The following is a 20,624-nucleotide window of genomic DNA, read 5'->3' as shown; positions in this document are numbered from 1 at the left end:
CACACACACACACACACACACACACACACACACACACACACACACACCTGAAAACATTGAAAATTGTACCTGCATGTAGATACAACAGCAGCAGCTCCAAGGAAAAGCTCCAGAAAACATCTCAACTTGCTGCCATGTGGTAGAGGAACAATCGTGTAACGCTGACAGCAATGCTGGACCTTTGATGCTGCCGTAGTGGTGAGCTATGGTGGGTGTTCATGTTCACAGGCAAGACACATTTATATTGGATGCTGTCACACGAGTTCTCTCCAACCACAGTCCTGGGAGACGTGTAGCTATGATGCCAATGCTGGCCTGCTGGCCATCACTGTTTATTCTACCACAGCTTCATAACTCCCTGACGTATTTTTATTTTTACAGTGCACATGCAAAGAGAAGGTCTGCCTCAGTACTATATGCTATTTGCTTTATTTCATTTATTCAAAAATCTTCATTAATTTTTGAAATCTTCCTAAAGTCTTCAATCAATAGCGAAATTATTTTTTATATTCTGATGAAAGAAAGTTCTTCTTTCTTGAACATATGTGGCAAAAACATTTTTAAACAAAATATTGATATAGTTCAATAAAATCATGTTACTAAAAGGAAGTTAGGTAAGTAACTCTGTGGATTGGATCAAAATACTCTTCATACACAAATGCACATACACGCATTTATGTATAAGCTAGACTCATCATATTGACTGTATGATGTATTAATGACTGCCTGGAAATGAATTAATTATAATCAGAAATTCCATTTTATTTCAGAAGAATAAATTTTCTCAAACTTCTCTGTCTCAGAAGCTTTCTGGAGAGAGATAGAACATGAGAAAACAGAATAATGCAGGAGCAAGCAAATCATTTTTGTCTGGTCAGGAGTTTTTATGCATTATTTTAATTGCCTGGTGTCTTGTAGGTAATGACCCATATATTTTGTTTAAATTTGGTTTGAGAAAATTGTATGCTAAGGCAATTTTACATAGAAAAAATTTATTTGAACAGTCTACAAATAGGTAGCCTTTGACATTAAAACTGGTTCCTTAATGATACATGAAATTTTAACTTTCTTTCTTTCCTCTTCCTGCTCTTTCTCTTTCTCCTTCTCCTCCTCTTCCTGCTTCTCTACTTATTCATGTGTGAAAATGGAATTTCTAGTAAGACTCAGGTTTTAAAGACTTATGTTTACTTACAAAGGAAGAAAAAAAAAACTAGAGCAAATATGCCACTTTGTCATAATTGATACTCACTTAAAACACATCAAGTTTAAATGAAACGTGATATCTCTAGCTCAGATTCTGTGAAATCTTGCAGAAAGTGATAATGTTGGTTCTCTTGGACTTAATATCATCCACATTAAATTTCTGACTAAGGGCACCTTACTGTTGCTTATTTAATGCATATGTTTACATTATTGCCCTAAAATTTCCCTTAAAAACATTCATATAATATCCTGGTTCCTTTAGACACATTACGTATTAAATGAGATCTTGACAAAGTATTCGTTAATGAATCACTTCCAAATTTTTCTTCAGGAAAAACATAAAATATAAACTACAAAATAGCTTTGCTACAGCCTTAATTTCTTAGTAGAAATAATCACACAAAAGATGGCACCAGTCTGAAATCATCGACCTTGTTTTGGGACTTTTATCAGGAAGCTGTGAATGCAAAGGCACGAATGTTTCCCAAAAACTGACTGCTAAATATAGTCATCGAATAACCCTTTGCTCCTCTTCTCCTTGGTGTAGCTCATTTGTAAAAGTCTGCACATGAAGTGTTCCAGTGAGATAAAATGCAGCATTTCCTACCCTAGAAGACAGAAAGAATTGTTGGGTGGGTGCATTCCAACCCATTCTCTCTGCTTCTTATAAACACTCTTTCTGACTCTCGAATAGATTAATAGGTCATTCAAAGAAAGGCTTCTTGTAGTTAAATGAAAAACTAGAAGGTAACTTCTGAATGAGTGTGTCGGTTTTCTTTTCCTAGATCTTTCTTAAAGTTAAAGGTCTTGTTAGTTTATTTGATTTTTAATTCTTGCGGAATATCATTACAGAACTTAGGTTCACTGGAGGAAAGAACGTTTTGAACTCAGGATCATTATAGTTTGGTAAGATCAGAGGAGGGGTTTCTTGTGTAGAAGAGGAAGACAGTGTTTTATTTACCAGTCCTTGACATAAAAGCTAGTCCAATGTCCAAGTTGAAAGTTTTATAGAATCGCCAACTATTTTCTAGCAACCTGGAGAAATAACAGATGTTAATCCAGGACATGTTTGGATTTTCCCTTGCCATATTGTTACCCACTATAGAACCCCTGTTTTGTGATGGTGGTGAATTGAATCACATAACTTATTTCCCTTAAAGCTATTTAAAATATATATGATGCTAATTCAGAGACAATACGTGCAGAATTCAGGTTATATCATTTCAGCACTCTGAAGTGCTTTCATTTTTTTTCTTTATGGTAAAAAAAATTGTAGTTCAAAACTGCTTAAATGACTCTTGTTGCTTCTTGAGAAGAGTGGCTTAGTTCACTCATTTGCCTGACAGTTTTATTGCCATCATCAGCAAGTCTGCTGGAGCGCCACGAGAACTCTCCTAATTGCGTGCTTAAATGTCGTTGGACATTTTTGAGGGAAACACCCCATTTCTCATTATGAGCAAAGTAGACTAAGTTCAATGAAAGCACCAAAAAATACATCCCACCAAACAAAAGGCTCCTCGTCAAATGGCCTGAAATACAGTCGCTTTCCTAATATTTTCCAGTAGGGGGAACTAAAGACTCGCCAAGCAGAGGCCAGCTCTGTTCTCAGGGACCTGCGCGAGTTCTGGACAGGCGCTTTTATAATCACCTGAACAAGCATCAAAACGCTATCAGGGAGGCTGTGATCACGCTCGGGCCGGCCACAACGGCCACGCCAGGGCACCTTAGACAGCGGCAGCTATCTGATTTAAAGTGCTCTTCCCTAACTATCCCCAGCCCTAATGGCATGCATTCAGTAGTGGCAGGTTTTGCTTGGAATGTATCCCTTTTATCATGTTTGGGCTGAAATTCCTTCCGCCCGAGCTCCTGGAAGTCTAGCTGTGTTATCGGCATTCTTAAGTCAGAGCCTGCTTTCCGAATTTCCTTTTAGAAGTGCTAGAGAGGGCGACGACTCTAGAAAACAGCTTCCTTCAAGGTCCTTTGATCCTGGACCTCCTCCTTTCCCAGAGTCTTCTGCAAGACTCTTATCACAAAAGTCCGGAATTACGGTCAGTGTTGGGCAGTCAGAAGGCGACGGAGCAACATTAGCTGGGTGCGGACCCTTCCCTTCTCTTGAGGATTCCATAGTTAGCCATCGATCTTGGCTAAAACAAGCCAAAAGAGGTTGGCACAGGCGCGCTAACACTCTCTCTCTCTCTCTCTCTCTCTCTCTCTCTCACACACACACACACACACACACACACACGCACACGCACACGCACGCGCACGCGCACTTTATTTTCATTTCATTTGTTTATCTATTTTTTGTTTGTTTTTATTTTTTGGATCTGGTTCACTTACAACCACATAGGCAGTATACACAAAACCTTTCCACTCCAGTAGGTACGTTTCATTCCCTCTGCTGTCCTCCCTGTTGGCTAGCTGCTAGCTTCTTCTTTCAGGTTAAAGGTGAAGTGTGTGAGTGAGTGAGTGAGTGAGTGTGTGTGTGTGTGTGTGTGTGTGTGTGTGTGTGTGTGATTTTAACGGGTAATGAGGCTGTGCCCACGGTCCTGGAAGATCATCTTTTTCTAGAAAAGCTCTTGTGCAGCTCCAGCAGACAGAGCGATGAATAATTAGGAAGGGCTTCCATGAAATCACTCACCGAGAAAATTACCTGCCCATTAAACGGGCCGCGGGAAGAGCGGGAGGCTGGAAGCCCACCTCACCCCTCCAGAGGAGGGAAAGAGGGGGACGCCCGGGAGGCTCCCAGAACGGGAAAGAGTTGATGGCTAATCGCAGACCTAGCTAACCCGCTCCACATTGGTTCATTTCCATCCCCTCCCCAGGACTCATCGCTTGCCCTATTACCCCTGCTCCAAGGACCCCGGGGCGGGCTTTCGTCCCCCTGCAAGGGAGGGAGATCTGGGTACACCCTTCTCTGCCCACCCCCTCTCGGGGACCTAGGAAGAGCAGCTCTTTCCTCCCTTTCTCTTCTGCCTCCTCGCCTTCCCTCTTCTAAGTCCTTCCAGCCCCCTGGCAGCTGCTGGAGGAGGCAGACGCTGCGCAGCCTCCGCTGCTTGCCGAACAGTGACTGCCCGCGAAGAGCTTGGAGGCAGCACTGCTCCTGGAGGCTGGACCACGCGCTAGCATCCTCCCGGCTCTCAGGTCCAGGGCTCCCTGGTGTGGCCGCTCTGGCCCGCAGCTGCTGGATGCTACATCGCTCCGGGGAGGCCCCTCCGGGGTGGCTACGGCCTCAGCCCAGCCCCTCCCTCTTTCTTTGCTTCCTCTCCTCGCCTCCCTCCTTGCTCCCTCACCACGTAGGAGTTCCCATTCTCCACCCCAGCCGTGCTGCTTTTTCCCCCTTTCCTTCCTTTTGGAAACCAGAGACTCCGAGGGAGGCGAGGCGACCGGGCTGCAGAGGAGAGGGCCGGCAGGCTCACAAAGTGCTGCTTTGACACATCCTTAGCATGGAAGTTAAGTGAAAACAAAACAACACAAAACAAAACTCCGCGAAGTGGTGCTGCTACGGAGAAGGAGACCAGGGGGGAGAGAAAACCCCGTGGGCAGGCCAATGGTTGTTCCGCAGCGCGTTGGCAAGTTTGTGGAACACTTTCTAGGAATTAGGTCTTTTTTGTCCCCCATCATCTTCTTGACTTCTGAAGAAAGAACTTGTGTTTGGATTGCAACGGAGTCTAAGGAGACAGGGCTAGAGGCACGTGGACAGTCCCTCCAGCTGGGTTGAATTTGTGGGAATTTGGGGAACCATCCCGTGGAAGTACAGCGGCTCTGGAGTCCCCTGGGTTCATTTGGATGGCTCCTAACGTGTCCCGCGTCAGAGCGCTTCACCAACTCCTTCCGATGTTGCCATTTTGCTCTTCTTGACCTTAATTAATCTCTAGGAAAGTCTAAACTTCGGACCTACCTCTTTTTTTGATACTTATTTTTGTACTTCTGCTCTCTGGGATTGGTTTCTTAAACAATCTGGATCCTTTTTCATATGTCAAAATGAGTCCGCTGATGTTTACACTACTATTGCTCTTTGGATTTCTCTGCGTTCGGATTGACGGTGAGTTAAAACACCCCTTTCTTTCTGAGGTTGTGGCTTTTACATAAAATGACAGTGTGGTTGGTAGTGTGTTTTGGCCATGCACAAGCTCTTCAGGGGCGCAGGTTCCAAGTCTTTTGTTTCTAACCTGCTGCTAGTGGAACAGGATACGTTCACCTATTGTTATGACTGTAATTAACTAAGTGAGGAGTTTTACAGTAAGTCATGGAGTCTCGCAGCTTAGAAGAATAACTGTTAAAGACAATGTCGTGAAAGAGCCCAGCGCGATTGTGACCACTCTCTGTTTGGTATTTGTTCTGATATCTAAACTTTGGCTTAGGCATTCAACTGAAGAACTATAGTAGCTGATACTTCAAGGTGTATTCAGTGAGAAGAATTTGATACTGGGTGTCTCAAGGTTCAAAGCGTGTCGCCTGCGTGTTAGTGAATGCTATCCCAGCATGAAATCAGAATGAAGGATTTAGATCACAGAGAGAAAACTGTCACAAGTGAGACTGGGCGAGGCTCCAGGAAGGAGGCAGTATCCACTAAGGGATGGCTGCAAGCTGAGAGCCCTCAGCTGGGACCCCAGTGGGCAAACACAATGGAAACTTGGAACAGGTGCTGTAGGTGTCTCTCACTAGGCTGAGTCACTCTGTTAAGCAGACAGTTTTTCTACCTCTGGTTTTCCTGTCTTTTGTTCAGAGTTAGTTTCCTGGGATATCCTCACTGAATATTAGGCTCTTGTAAGATTATTGCACAATCCTTTACATAGCTTTTCAAATGAGAATTTTTGTAACTGTAAACATACTACGATTTTCTTTGAAACTGTGTATGTATGTGTATATGTGTGTGTGTGTGTGTGTGTGTATATATATATATATATATATATATATATATATATATATATATATATGGTATTAGCTTTCCAGAGCAATTGATTTTTATATCGATGACAAGTATTTGTAAAGATTAGACTAAGCTACTTACCCATACCCTGAGCATGGCAATGACATCCATTTTTAATTATTGTGCTTACAAAGAATCTGAGGTATATTACTGCAAATATTTAAGATATCCAAGATAATGTGTTGCTACATAAACTTTCCTTTGAATTCATTACTTGGGACATTGCCTGTGATTGTCCATCTGTAGGAGCCAACTATGGTTCTGGTCGCTGCTCTACAGAACCTTGCATCAGACTCAAAAGGAAGGCTATCTATAAACACAAGGCAATACAGATGAGTTTACTCACTGCCAAGTGGCTGTTTTCAGTTGTGGAGTGCATAAGTTCATGTGCCCCTCCAGTTGACAGGGATGCCTGCAGGCACACAGATTCTCTCTTTCTCTGAAAAGTAGAAGAAGCTTAAGATTCAGTCACTTTGGATACATTGTGGCAATTTCTATACTTATATCTATAATCATTATTCATGCATTATCATTTCTAACAGCTTTATTTTTACAATGCATGGATATTATCCTAATAGAAAGGTTTATATATTACAAATGTTTGATTACTATACTAAGACTTTCCTATAGGAATGCATTTATCTATGTATTAGAATATAGAATTGTCACCATTTTTAACATCAAAGTCTCGAAGAAGAATACAATTACATTGCTCCATGGAAGTGACAGAGGGAATCTGAAGAGATTGGTGTTAGAGGATGCAATTAATGTACTAAGGTCTTTGGAGATATACGAAACAAATGCAATTAACCAGTGTGCTGGGCCATCAGTAGTTACATAATTCCTGTCCTCCCTTTCTTCCACACTTCCTCCCTTCCTTCACCCCTCCTATCTGTTTTATTCTTCTGTTTTTTACTTTCTCTTACATGCCCCCTCCTCTGTCTCCTCCTTCTTCTCCTCTCCCTCCTCCTTTTTTCTTTCCCCTCTTTAAAGACATATCTAGAACCTTTGTGTTTGTTTGTTTCATTGTAAATGAAGGAGGTAGGTTTTGTGTCTGGACCATCTACAAGAGTTCATAGTAGTAAAATGGAAAAAAATAAAATAAATAAAAATGGCCTCCAGATAAAAGCGTTAAAACCAAAGAGGCAATGCTAAATTTTGTGTGTGTAAAACTAGTGTTTAGTAAGTGCTGGGTCAAAGCAATTATAGTTGTTCTTACTGAATTTGAATATAACCATACATTTGACATTGGATTGTCTTTGGATACTTCAGAATGGTGACAGCTCTTCCACAAGGACTGTTGAAAATTTGGGATGTGGGCAATACTGCCACCTAGGCTGTTTCAAGGTTTGAGACCCTGCTTTCACATATCCAATGAGGAGGCTGGTGTTTACAATCAGTCTCAGCTCTGTGCTCATCCTGAATTCTGTGATATTTATTTACTTATTGTCCTTCTTGAGGCTATGGGCTTATTTTCCACATGAATTTCAAATTTAGAGAAGCTTGTACCATTCCAAAGATATACTGACTATCCTTGTGCTCAACATAGAAATTAATTTTATTCAGTGACAAATGATACATAGATTTGCATTAAAATTTGCTTGGTGGGTTATTTATATGTGCATTTTTATAGTGCATGAAAAAATGTTAGAGTTTTGCCTCCTCATAGAAAATATGTGCTTATATTATTTATGACTTTTTAGAATCTTTCCCTATTGCAAGCCATAGAGAGTAAATACTAAGTTAGTTGCGAACTGATGATGAACTTCAAAAAATAAATCTTTGCTGTGAAGATTTTTTTTATTTGAAACAGATTAACAGCAATATGGAGGTTTTCCTCCCTGCAATATAGAATGTATTAAGGGTTTAGCTTTATTTAGTAGTTTTTAAAATAATAGTGGTTTTCAATCAGTTATAGGTATATAATTTGAATGATTGCAAGATTTGAAATTATAATCCCATCCCATATTTCAAATGGATAATTTCACAATACTTGTGAAAGGTGTTTTCACAATGATAATGGTTTTCTCTTCTTTAGTCCTTACCTATTCTTAAATGAAAATGACACACGTGGTATTTGGGGAGATAAAGATAATGCGTGTGCACAGTGCAGATGCATAATCTCATATAGGTTTAGACATTTTGCTAAAGTGCTTCTTTCAGTAATGGGCTCATTATCGTAGCCATATGTAGCCCATTTCAGAACTTGAATTGCATGCATATAAGTAACCTGAAATTTGTTCTTGTAGCTAAGCAGTAATATCACATTTGAATTGGCTTTGTTTGAATAACCTTTGATGCTATGCAACATGTGGACCATAAACCAAAAGGATTACTTAGAACATTAAACAAGAAAATCTCAAAGTAAAAGTCATCATTATACATGCACGCACAAACCCAGCCTTGTCATTTTACTCCTGAACAGCTTGTAAAAATAGCATCTTTGACAGTAAAAGTATGTATGTGTATGTGTGTGTTTATGAAGTCCCTGAGGCAATATAAATTTACTTCCTATGTGCAATTTGTTTTCCGACCAATATTAGGAAAAAAAAAGGTGTGAGATGATCATCTTACTCTTATTTTTATTTTTTTTCTTCTGCTTCCGTCCTGTACTTTTTCCTCATTCCTCCTTTCCTTTTTTATTCCTTCTTTCTTTCCTTCCTTTTTTTTCTTTCTATTTTGGACATTGTAAAAGGATTAGACATTTAAAGAGCGAAGAATATCTTCATAGTGTTTATTGAATGATAATTGATTAAATCTGCATCTACGGGTGTTAAATTAATAGTTGTTTGCTTTAGGTATATGTTACTTTGGTTTAGAGATTCTTATTTTTCTTTAAGTAAACTATATATTTTTAAATAAACTTTATATATATATCTATCTATATCTATCTATCTATCTATCTATCTATCTATCTATCTATCTATCTATCTATCCTTTACATCCTGATCATAGGACCTTCCTCCTTTCTTGTGGTCCCACCCTCAATACCTCTTCTCCCTTCATCCCTCCTCTACTTCTCAGATAAGGGGAACCCTCTCCCCCACTGCCAACATTTACTAGCCCATCAAACACCATCTTCTTCCCCTGTGGCCTGGTGAGGCAGCCCCTCTAGGCAGTGATCGAAAACCAAGCAATAAATTCAAACCTATACAAACAGAAGTTCAAGATCTGAATTCAAGAAGAATCTATTTTATAGATTTTTTTTTCTAAAAAGCAGAATTGTCATGTCTCAGTTTCGCCGGGTGGAGAGCTGTCAATCTCAATCAATACATGACATGTTATTAATTTCCTTCTTAAAAAAAAAAAAAAAAAAACATTGAGTGAAGAATGACTGAATGATTATAGTCTTTTGAGGGGAGAGTATTTCAGGATTCTTTTTGTTATTTTGAGTCTTTTAGCCAAGTGCTATGTCAAAATGGATATTTAACACCATCTGTGGCATATACCATATGCCCCGCCAACTACCTATAACTCAAAGTGGTGTTGGAGAAACCAGGCTTCCGTCATTAATGTTCTCTTCTTCATTACAACCACTCCTTATACTCTTTCATCTCATCTATATTTATGCTGAGGCCTCTAAAACTACCTCATCATTTCATAGAAGAGTTGGAGGTCAATGAGGATTCCCCATAATGTGTCTCTATCCAATAGATCTCCAGGGCCTGGAAGGGTACGTGCCAGGTCTGTCTACCTAGGTGGCATCTTCGCTTAATACCTAACTACACTATAACATATTCAAGCCCAAGACAGAACATATTTATATTGTAGTTGTTTCCATCCCATAAATAACTTCATTCATTAGTCACAGTTTTTATGATCCCAAACAATGACTCGTTCTTGACTTGTTCTCATAACTCATACCTCGCCTATTATAAAACACTTGAAACTTAGCTCTTTTTTTGGGGGGGGGTCTTTTTTCCCCACCCAACATTTTATGAACAATTTTTAACACATGCTAAGATGGAAAATATTTTTCAATGAACATCAAAATTTACCCATATTCTAGAATTATTCATTCTGCTTTATTAACATAAAACAACATAACATTAACATAACTTCGACTCCATAAGTTTTGTTAAGCATCCCTTCCTTTTTCCCTTCCTACTTCTCCACACCTAAGCCAATAGGCCCTTTAATACATATCTGTGTTTTTCTGTAGCATTTTGCTCATGGCATTCACAAAACCTGGTGCAAAGACATGCAAGACTCTGTGAGTTCAGACTTTCTTCTCCCCATCGAAAATCAATGCTTCAGACTATCTAGCTAGAATATATAGAGATTTAGAATTGTAGGGGACATCATTTAAATGACTCTAGGCCTTTGCATTTGATTTTTCCTCTACAGAAAATGCCCTTATTGAAATCTTATTATTGGTAAAGTTTCTCAATTATTTAATGATGTCCTATTCTACTAGCATATCTTTAGAAACACAGATGTTTAAAAAAAGAATCCCAAAACTTTCAATTTCTAAAATAGATTTTTTTTTCTGAAATAGATTTTTTTATAAAATCGAGATATAAAGAGAAAATGCACATTTTGGGCCTACAATTTTGGCAGTCTCCATCCTTGACATTAAGTCTAAATGCTCTGGGTATGTAAGAATGAAGAACTTCACGTCAGCCAACAGTGGAAAGGCATCACTGCTCATGCCATGATAAGGAAGTAAAAGATAAGAAAGGGAAGACACGGAGGTCCCACTACAAAATCACACAAAAACCATTTATCATCCTCACCATTAGACCTCACCTCCAGAAGGTCCTGCCACATGGCAAGTGTGCTATCTTTTGGGATTTTGGAGGATGCATAAGTTTAAATTGTAGCTGTTGGATGCCCTATCTAAAATTGCTCCTTTTGAAGTAAGTGCTAGTTGTTTTTTCCCGTTTGTATGTCTTAAACATGGATTTTATATCACTCACCGCAGGTTGGACAAAGGTGTGTGTGTGTGTGTGTGTGTGTGTTTATGTGTGTGTGTGTTTGTGTGCGTGATTGTCTGTGATTTAAGAAATGTAAATGGATGAGCATATTAGCACGTCTGCAATTAAAGTTAAGAATGCTACACTTATAGAACATCTGTCAAAACATGTGACAAATCTGTCATAAATTAAATATGAGGTTCTCTAGCCACAGGTGAGGGACTTTGTTAGTCATACCACAATAAGTTGAGTAATTTCAAGTTTCTTTGTTCCCTAGCTCTTGAGAACCCTGGCTTATGGGATCAAGAAGATGTTGGACAAGTATAGGCATAACCTCACTGTGAAGAGCTCTGGGCTTGGGGCCTGATGTTTTCTAATGGCAAATAAGATAGCCTTAATAACCTTTGGCTTTGGCTCACCTGGTGATATTGTCTTCATTAATTGGACTCAAAAAACATTAACCTTAAATCCTCATAGGAGATTTTGTCTAAGGTTTAGGAAGTTCCTTTTCATAAATAGTTTTGATTAAAGTTTAGAAGGAGTCACTAGTTAGTGCCTCTGCAAGGACTATGCACAGAAACAGGAGGCACTAACTTGTTCTGCTAGAAGTCACTGAGTCTAGCCAGATTTTGGTTTGTTTGTCATCAGACTGCTGCACTAAGCAATTATGCCAGGAACTTGGTTATGACTAAATGTACCTCCAATACCTAGAACACTAGAGGATACACAGTACACAGTTAATTATCTGTTGAAGAAATGAATGTGTGTTTATGGAATGCTTTTGTGATGCTTGGTCTTATGACTAGGCCCAGTAGAGGAAATACAAAATGTGCATGTGTATCCGTATGTGTGTGTTTGAGTGAGTGTATGCATGTGTACGTGTTTTTCATCTATAAAAACTGACTGAGGACTTTGGTAAAAATGTATGTTGAAAGAAGTTATATGGTTTCTGCTGACTCAGTGTTATGTTTTCTGCTTGGAAAGAGGCAAAGAATTGGTCATTTGCTCTAATATACCTCTATTCTATTAAGCAAAGAGTATTTTCTACAGTGGTTTTCACAGTCACTCACTCATTCCTCCCACATGAACATTGCTATAATTGTTTAACATAGCTCTGAGTGCTATACATATTTTGACAATGAACTGCTTAAAATGATTCTGATATGCCGTAAAGGCCACCCCTTTCCAGGAACACTGACTTAAGTTATGACATTTAGTTCAAGAACTGAGACTTTTCTGTGCATTTAGTACATATTTCAATTTTTGCAAAACATTACCAACAAATGCAAATGGCTGCTTTAATTTGGGAGCAGAATCAAATAGATAAGTTCTAAAATTAGTTCCCAAAGATATAATTCTGTAATAATTATAAGAGTATGAAAGGAAGCTAAAAAGTAATACTACCCATGACGCATGTTATTATCTTGTACTTACCGTCGTCATGATCAAGGGCCTATTAACAGTAGATGCTAAACTGAGATATGATTTGGGATATAATAAGTAGAACCTTCTCTTAGTACTGATATACTTTTAAAAACTTTTATTTATTATGTGTGATTCTGTGTGTTGGAGATGGACACTCACATTTCAAGATGGCACAGCTGTAGGGAATGTGTATGTGCAGTTGCCAGCGGAACTGAGAGTCACTTCTGCCCTTCACTGCCTCTAACTTTTGATATTTCTCAATACTCAGTCTAGAATTGTGAAAATATCTCACATAAGTCTTAACTAGAAATTTTATTTTCAAATCTCAGTTAAAGGCTAAAATATAAACTCTCTAAATTTGGTCTGCATATACTTTTTGTAATTACCCTTATAGAGATACACTTCAATATGCCACAATTTTTTTCATTAAAGCATATTGTTTGGTGATTTTAGGTATAAGTGCAGAGTTGAATAAACAGTCCCCGCTCCAGGGTCTAATTTTAAAAAAAGTTTTCACCCTAGAAATTACTGTTCTGGTAAGGCGGCTCCCCCCTCATGGGGAGGTGATCAAAAGGCACACCAATTAGTTCATGTCCGAGACAATCCCTCTTCCCATTACTAGGGAACCCACTTGGACACTGAACTGTCATGGTCTACATCTGATCAGTGGTTCTAGGTTATCTCCATCAATGGTCCTTGGTTGGAGTATCAGTCTCAGAAAAGACTCTGTGCCCAGATTTTTTTGCTTCTGTTGCTCTCCTTGTGGAGCTCCTGTCCTTTCCAGGTCTTACTATCTCCCCATTCTTTCATAAGATTCCCTACATTCTGCCCAAAGGTTGGCTGTAAGTCTCAGCATCTGCTTTGATATCCTGCAGGGTAGAGCCTTGCAGAGGCCCTCTCTGGTAGGCTTCTGACTTGTTCCCTGTCTTTTCCTTCTTCTGATGTCCATCCTCTTTGCCTTTCTGAATGGGGATTGAGCATCTTAGCCAGAGTCCTCCTTCTTGATTAGTTTCTTTAGGTGTACAGATTTTAGTATGTTTATCCTATATTATATATCTAATATCCATGTATGAGTATATACCCTGTGTGTCTTTCTGGTTCTTGGATAATTTACTCAGGATGATCTTTTCCAGTTCTCACCATTTGCCTGCAAATTTCATGATTTGCTTTTTTTTTTTTTATTGCTTAGTAATATTCCATTGTGTAGATGTACCACAATTTCTGTATCTATTCCTCAACTGAGTGGTATCTGGGTTGTTTCCAGCCAAGGCCACAGAGGAAGACAATGCAGCCACTCCTGATGAGACCTGATTGACTAGGTTCAGATGGATGGAGATGAAGACCTCTCCTATCTGTGGGCTTGGGGAGGGGAATGAGTGGAGAAGGGGGAAGGAGGGTGGGATTGGGAGGGGAAGAAGGTGAGAGCTACAGGGGGGATGTAAAGTGAATAAACTGCGATTAATAAAAATTAAGAAATAAAAAATAAAAGTTAAAAAAATATATAAAATATAAGTAAAATAAATAAATGAATAAAAAGAAATGACTGTTATGTCCTTTTTCATATATACTGCTTCTTCTTTTAATACAGAAAATTGTTCACTTCTATTTTGCTCCTAATGAAGTGTTTATCTACTTTTTACACTGAACTAGTCATGTTTAACATATCTTGGTCTGGATCTAGTAGTGTATACCTATATTCAAGAGTCAGACACAGAAATCACTGTCAATGTGACACTATCCAAGTCTATATAGTAAGACTTTTTGAGAAAACAGTCAAAGACACACACACACACACACACACACACACACATACATACCACACAAACACAACACACAGAATTGTATTTTATGTCTGGTTTCTTTATGTTAGCATAATATTTCAAAAGTCATCTTTATTATACTATACATTATTATTCCTTTATTACTAATAATATCCTATCTCACTGAAGATTGAATGATATTCTATAAAGATTTAGGTTGTATAGTGTGCACTGATTTTTGAACATGAGTGTTTTTATTTAACCAAGAGTGAAATTGCTTAGTCATATAGTAACTCTACACTTAATCTTTTTGAATAACTGTGATATTACTTTTTTAAGGCACTACTACCATCACATTTTCACCAGCAGTACATGAACTAATTATATTTTTCAACAAAATTATTGAATGCCCAATATATGCTCAATTTGAAAACTTGAAATGAAACTATTTCATATTGTAATAATAAGTCTTCTAGTAGCCCAAATTTTGAATTTTCTTCCTGTAATTTTGGTCATCTCAGCGCTCTTCAATTTCCATGTGAAGTTTTCCACATTCAGCAAAAACAAGTGAACCTGCCACTTAGCAGAGATCTAAAGAATATAAAATGTACATCATCAAAGGATAGAACTGAAGAATGAGAAATCTCATTTGCAAATACATCACATTTCTCCTAGTATTCAACACATGCTTGTAGCGTGCTGGATTATAGACAAGCCAACTTGCTGTGCTCTTTGAGAAACACAAGGCTGTGCTAAATTAATATTTGAGTCTTCTCCCTCTTATATTCTTTAAATCTCTGCAATGTGGAAAGTTGACTTGTGTTAACTGAATGTTGAAAACTTTATATGGTAATTGAAGTGAAGTTATAAGAGCGAGATCACAGAAATGACTCAAAATTGAAGAGGAGGACTTAAAAGCATGTTCCACCAGTCTAAAAACTGAAAGAAAAGCAATGTCTGGTAGATGGTTTTTGAAGACATACACAACAGTGTGTGGGAACTCCAAAGGGAAAGATTTGGTTTCTAGCTGGTATAGTCTAGGAAGTGTTACCACCATAAAGAGGTCCCTTATTACATACGGAGTTTTGTTGGAAAGAAAAATAAGAAACTACATTTCAGAAAAAAAAAAAAAAGGAGGAATGGAAATAGCCCATGGTGGACAGAGGTTTGATCAGGAAAGGTTTAGCTTAATTGCAAGGTAGTTTCTCTCAGTGTAAAAAAATGTACTACAGTAAATGAAAACTACACAATCAGTTTGAGCAAGCAATTTGAGCTTTCTGAGGCTGTCCTAATGTTTCTATCATGGAGTCTAATGAGGAATAAATGAATATGTATTGAAAAATATATGTACAATGTTCTGATTTATGCCTGATATTTCATAAAACTCATTAAAGTGTTATATAGTACTTTAAACAGTCAATTTATTATTTTATCATTATTCTCTGACTTGTATAGGCAAGGAACTAACTAGAAAGGGGTTTTGTCTATCAAACACTAGCTTTAAGTTTCACTGGAGATACACATTCACGATAAATTGTGTGAGGTACATTTAACATGAGTCTTCAGGTAACTGATAATTTTTGTTTTTGCTTAAGTGAACTCATCTGTGTCCTCACCTATGCAACTATGACAGGCATGCTGTGACATGCATTTCCATTACATCATATGCTGATCACAGAATGCTTAGCACTCCCAAGTGAATGATGTTATGACAGAAAGGGGTAAATAAGGGCGGCATCCTGCAAACAGCAAAGTTTGTTAACCGATATTATATAATGGTATAATGCTATAGTTTGTTTCATGTGGATTTATATTTAACATTTATATTTTTAATATTCTACTGAGTTTTTTTGTTTTTTGTTTTTTTAAAAAAATTTACCATGGAGATTTGTGTGTGTGTGTGTGTGTGTGTGTGTGTGTGTGTGTGTGTGTGTGTAAGACAAACCTATTGGGTTCTAAATAAATAGAGAGAATGATATTAATACCATATTACAATTAGCCATTGTGAAGATTTGTATAATGGGTGTCTGTGTGTGTGTCAGAAAGCATCACCTGAATATCCTTACCACTTAGGGAGGACTTCTGGACTAGAGTTATTTTTTCTTTTAGTAAATGTCTGGATTCTTACAAAATAAACAAAAGCAAAACCAAACACAATGAAATGCAAAAGCTTTGACTGTGCGATCGCCAAGGCCTCCTTCCCTCTTTCTGATTGAGTACATTAGAGTTGAATGGTTTTAAAGAAGAAACATTAGACTAGACAATACCTACATTTGTAACCTTACTATCCACATAGACTGAATAAATTCTTTTGCCCAAACTAATGTATTTCATGCTTGTGTTTTGATTAGGATGGAGTGATACATTGATGCAGGTGTAAAATGGGCAAATATCCAAGTCTGTGATTTTCTTCCCCTTTCTCTCATTACTAGTAACTACATTTCTTTATGAATAAGTGGAGCTTTTAAAATTCATGCTACAAAAAGCAATGTGAGCTCCTGACCTTGAGCTAGAACTTTGTGCAACACTGTGGCTTCATTGGCCATTTTAAAATGTCTGTGGCTAGGATTGATGTTTAATTCGGTTCCCTTGTTTTTGGCCACTAGATTTTTAGAAATTAGCTAATGATCATTGGATATAACTTGCATATTCTATTACACAGCATTTAAATCTAAACAATAACCACAAACTTACAAATATCCTGGAATTTCAGGAATGTGCCCAAAACTACTGGCATGGCTAGAACTAATTAACACATCCATATGCAGGATGGAAACAGGAGAGTTTTGGTATCAGGGCTGTCCTTACTTTTTCTTTTAATATGTGCACATTTTTATATATAAAAGTAAAAGTTTAAAGCTTTCAGATATGTGCTCCCAAGTTCTAGCAAATGGTACAATATGCTTAAAATAATTTGTTGAGATGTGTGAAAATTAGAATGTAATTTTGAAAATTACCTTAAATTAAGGGGAATTTAAGATGAATTTAGCAGCAAGCCTTCTCTCTTTCACTTGGGAACTTTAAAGTGAACGTCTTCGTGTTGCCAAATAACAGTGTAATAGTTAGTGAAAGCTGAGTGCATTGTTAATACGCTTAAACAGAGAAGACATTTTACTTTTCCATTGTTGCACACAATAGCCTGTATGTCTAAACATCCATATATATTTCAGCAATACGTACTTTTCTTAACCAAATTCTATTTTGTCTTTCTCATTCCTGTTATGGGTTATTGGAGAAACTCAATACAAAAAAGAAAACAGTCAATTTAACTTCCTAATACTTTTGTTTTGGAACAGAGTCTTGTGGTTTTGTCGAATCTGGCCAGTCCTTTAAATGTGGCCCAGACAGGCCTTCCATTCATAGAGAGCCTCCTGCCTCAGCCTATAAAAAGAAATGCTGGTCTTGGGATATCCATTGGTTGAGTACTTTATTGGCATGAATGGAGCCCTGGGTTTGATTCCCAGTATGGACTGGGTATGGTGGTGTATGTTTGTGCAGGAGGGACAGAGAAGACTATTAGACTTTTTGGGTCATCCCCTGCTGTCCTGGGTTAGAAACTCTTGTCTGACAAAGACAAGGAAAGGAAGGAGTGAAGGCAGAGAGGATGGCACAACATTCTCAACTTTTTTTTTTTCTCCATGCAAAATGAAATTTCAAAGTTTAGAATATTTACTTCGATGGTGCCACAATGATTTTTCTCACTACATTTTTTTTGCATTTTTATTATTTTGAGAAATGATATCTCATTATTGATGATGGCTTGGAACTCACTATATAGTCCAGGGTAGCCTCAAACTCATAGGTCTACCTGCTTCTACCCCCTGAGAGCTAAGATTAGAGGCATGTAGTACCATGCATAGTCTAAATTTATTTATTTATTTATCTATCTATCTATCTATTTATTTATTTATTTATCTATCTATTTATTTATTTATTTATTTTTCTGGAGACAGGGTTTCTCTGCATAGTCTTGGTGGTCCTGACTCTCTCTGTATACCAGGCTGGCCTCAATCTCATATTGATCCACCTGCCTCAGCTTTCCTGAGTGCTGGGATTAACGGTGTGAGCCACCATGTCCAACTGTCCAACTGTCCAACTGTGTCCTTTTTTTTTTTAACAACTTTAATTTCAAGTTGAAAACCAACAATACAAAAGTATTCAGGTTGTACATGAGCCTAACACTTCCAACTATTGAAATTGTCATTTGTCCCTCTTCTCCTCAAAGCATGTTCAGTGTGTTTAGAGCCATTACCAAAACAAAATTAAAAAAAAGAAGAAGAGAAAAGAAAAGAAAGGAAAGGAAAGGAAAAGAAAAGAAAAGAAGAAAAGAAAAGAAAGTAGTAGCGAGTATATTGGAGCTGTTTTTACCAGTTCTCATGAAAACACAAGACTTTAAAACAAGGTGTACTCTCAACTGTTTTATTCCTATTGTTGTGATTTGAAACCTGGGTGAGGTCAAATGTGGAAAATAAGAGGAGGACCTATGGGTACTTACTTAGAGGTAAATATAGCTTTTTATTCTTTTGGTTCTGTAGACACATGGGTATAAAATGGGAATAAAAACAATTGTTTTGAGACCTACCTTTCTCTTTAGATTTCACTGGCCACTTACATTTTCAGAAGAAAACTTTCCAAGATCAAGATCTCTTGTATTTTCTGTGAGATTTTCACACCATTAGAAATTTTAAAAATTGCTAGGTTTTTGTTGGTTTTAGTAATGCTTCTTGTTATTTTGATATTAAGTTCTACGTTAGCTCAACTTTTCTCCTCTGAAGAATTTTTTAAAAAAATCTTTTTAACCAAGTACTGAAGGTAGAACACAACTATGGAAACCAGACAAATGCTTTTATAGGCTTTTATCTGGCAGGATTCAATGCTAAGATTGTAATTTTTGCATTTGAAGTGATCCCAAAAATGAACAGATACACCTGGGAGGTTTAAGGTTTTGAGCTCTTGGAGGTCACCAAGCAGGTGCATTGAAAAATGAAAATTGGACATTTGAACCAGTTTATTCGACTAGAATTTGAAGGCCAGCTACATCACTACATCACAAGTAGGCCAGCTGACATTTAGTTCGAGGAAATGTTCACATTCCCATAAAACAAAATTATTTAGCATTTGCTGAATCCTTCTTGATAATCAATTTGGGATCAAATGCAAAAGAACGTGTGTCTGCTTTGTATGGAGCCAAATTCTTGTGTTTTTCTCTTAGAGCAGAGGATATGCCTTCTTCCCTGGCTGATATCGGTTGCTAGGAGAAGTGCACTGGGTTGCTTGCTTCATCTCCATCAGTAAAACTAAAGAGCGTATTGAGTAAGAGAAAAAGGCAGAACACAGAACAGGCCATGAATCATGACTTGTCTACAGTGCGTCCACTTTGGTGCCACTTTTTCTTTTTTCTTTTTCCCCTGTGAAAACTTTTGTTTTTAGCAATGATGCTTTCTTTCAGCCATTATCCTTAATCCTTCTGGTGCCTGAGGGGATGAGAGCTACTAAAGGGTGGCTGTGCTGTTAAGAGTCCACTCAGAGCCATAATAAAAGCCTTGAGAGTTATTCATGGGGCCACATGAACAAGAATGCCCTACTCAGTGAATAGCTCCAGTCAGCTGCCATTCAGATGGAGTGATTAATACCTTCTGCTTCAAATGGGGGGAAAAGGCAGACAAGAAAGGTCTTCATTCTACTCTGGCCACTTTGCAAATTAGATTTTATACATTGTCCAAGCTTTTGAAAACAAAGTTGCTAAATGTCCAATACCTGTGATAGTCTTTTTCAAAGCATAGTGTTTTATGAACTGTTAATTGTGACTACTGTCAAATGAAATAAAACAGTCAAAATATCCTCAGAAGTACTATCAAAAAGTCAGTTAGCCCGTCTTACATCTTGGGAATGTTTGCCATGACATAGAAGTAAAAACCTGCTGTTAGTCTCTTCTTTACAGTGTTGTTTAGTCAGATCTGATTCACAATATCTAAATAGCAATTCAGTTTGTTTGATAAAGAAACTAATTGCAATGCTCTGGAGAGCTTAGAGAAGCATCTAATGAGTGAGCATTATGGGTGGCAGGTGTTAGTTATCCAGGAGCAGTTGGATTTAAAGGACACATTGAGGCTTATGAAGTTGTTATTTATATGTATAAACATATGTTTGATTATTTTATATACGGGATAGTTTTGTATTAATGATTACAGAAGATATTCATAATTCTTGTTATGTCTTTTCATATTTCATTACATAGCATATTGGATAGTTCAGACAAAAAATTGCTTGAGATTTAAGATTCTTATTGATCAACTTATTGATCGACTTCATAGCTAGAAAAGCAACTCTGGTTTGGAAAGCCTGTGAGCAACACTCAGGGCATTTAATTTGCTGCTTTCCATACTA

At 37.7% G+C, this 20,624-nt stretch overlaps 1 protein-coding gene across 9 annotated transcripts in view; it reads left to right on the top strand.

The window, feature by feature from the left end:
* Positions 1–4,273: 4,273 nt before the first annotated feature.
* Robo2 (roundabout guidance receptor 2) overlaps positions 4,274–20,624 on the top strand; it is a 526,320-nt gene continuing 509,969 nt past the window's right edge. For all 9 annotated transcript variants that reach the window (XM_055617835.1, XM_055617833.1, XM_055617832.1 and 6 more), the window contains exon 1: positions 4,274–5,248. In XM_055617835.1, the coding sequence (XP_055473810.1) occupies positions 5,188–5,248 (61 nt within the window). In that variant the 5' untranslated portion in view covers positions 4,274–5,187. The remainder of the gene's footprint in view (positions 5,249–20,624) is intronic.

The sequence above is a fragment of the Psammomys obesus genome, unplaced genomic scaffold (assembly GCF_907164565.1).
Source record: "Psammomys obesus unplaced genomic scaffold, mPsaObe1.curated_primary_1811, whole genome shotgun sequence".
NCBI classification, from domain to species: domain Eukaryota; kingdom Metazoa; phylum Chordata; class Mammalia; order Rodentia; family Muridae; genus Psammomys; species Psammomys obesus.
This window is presented reverse-complemented; position numbering and strand designations above follow the sequence as displayed.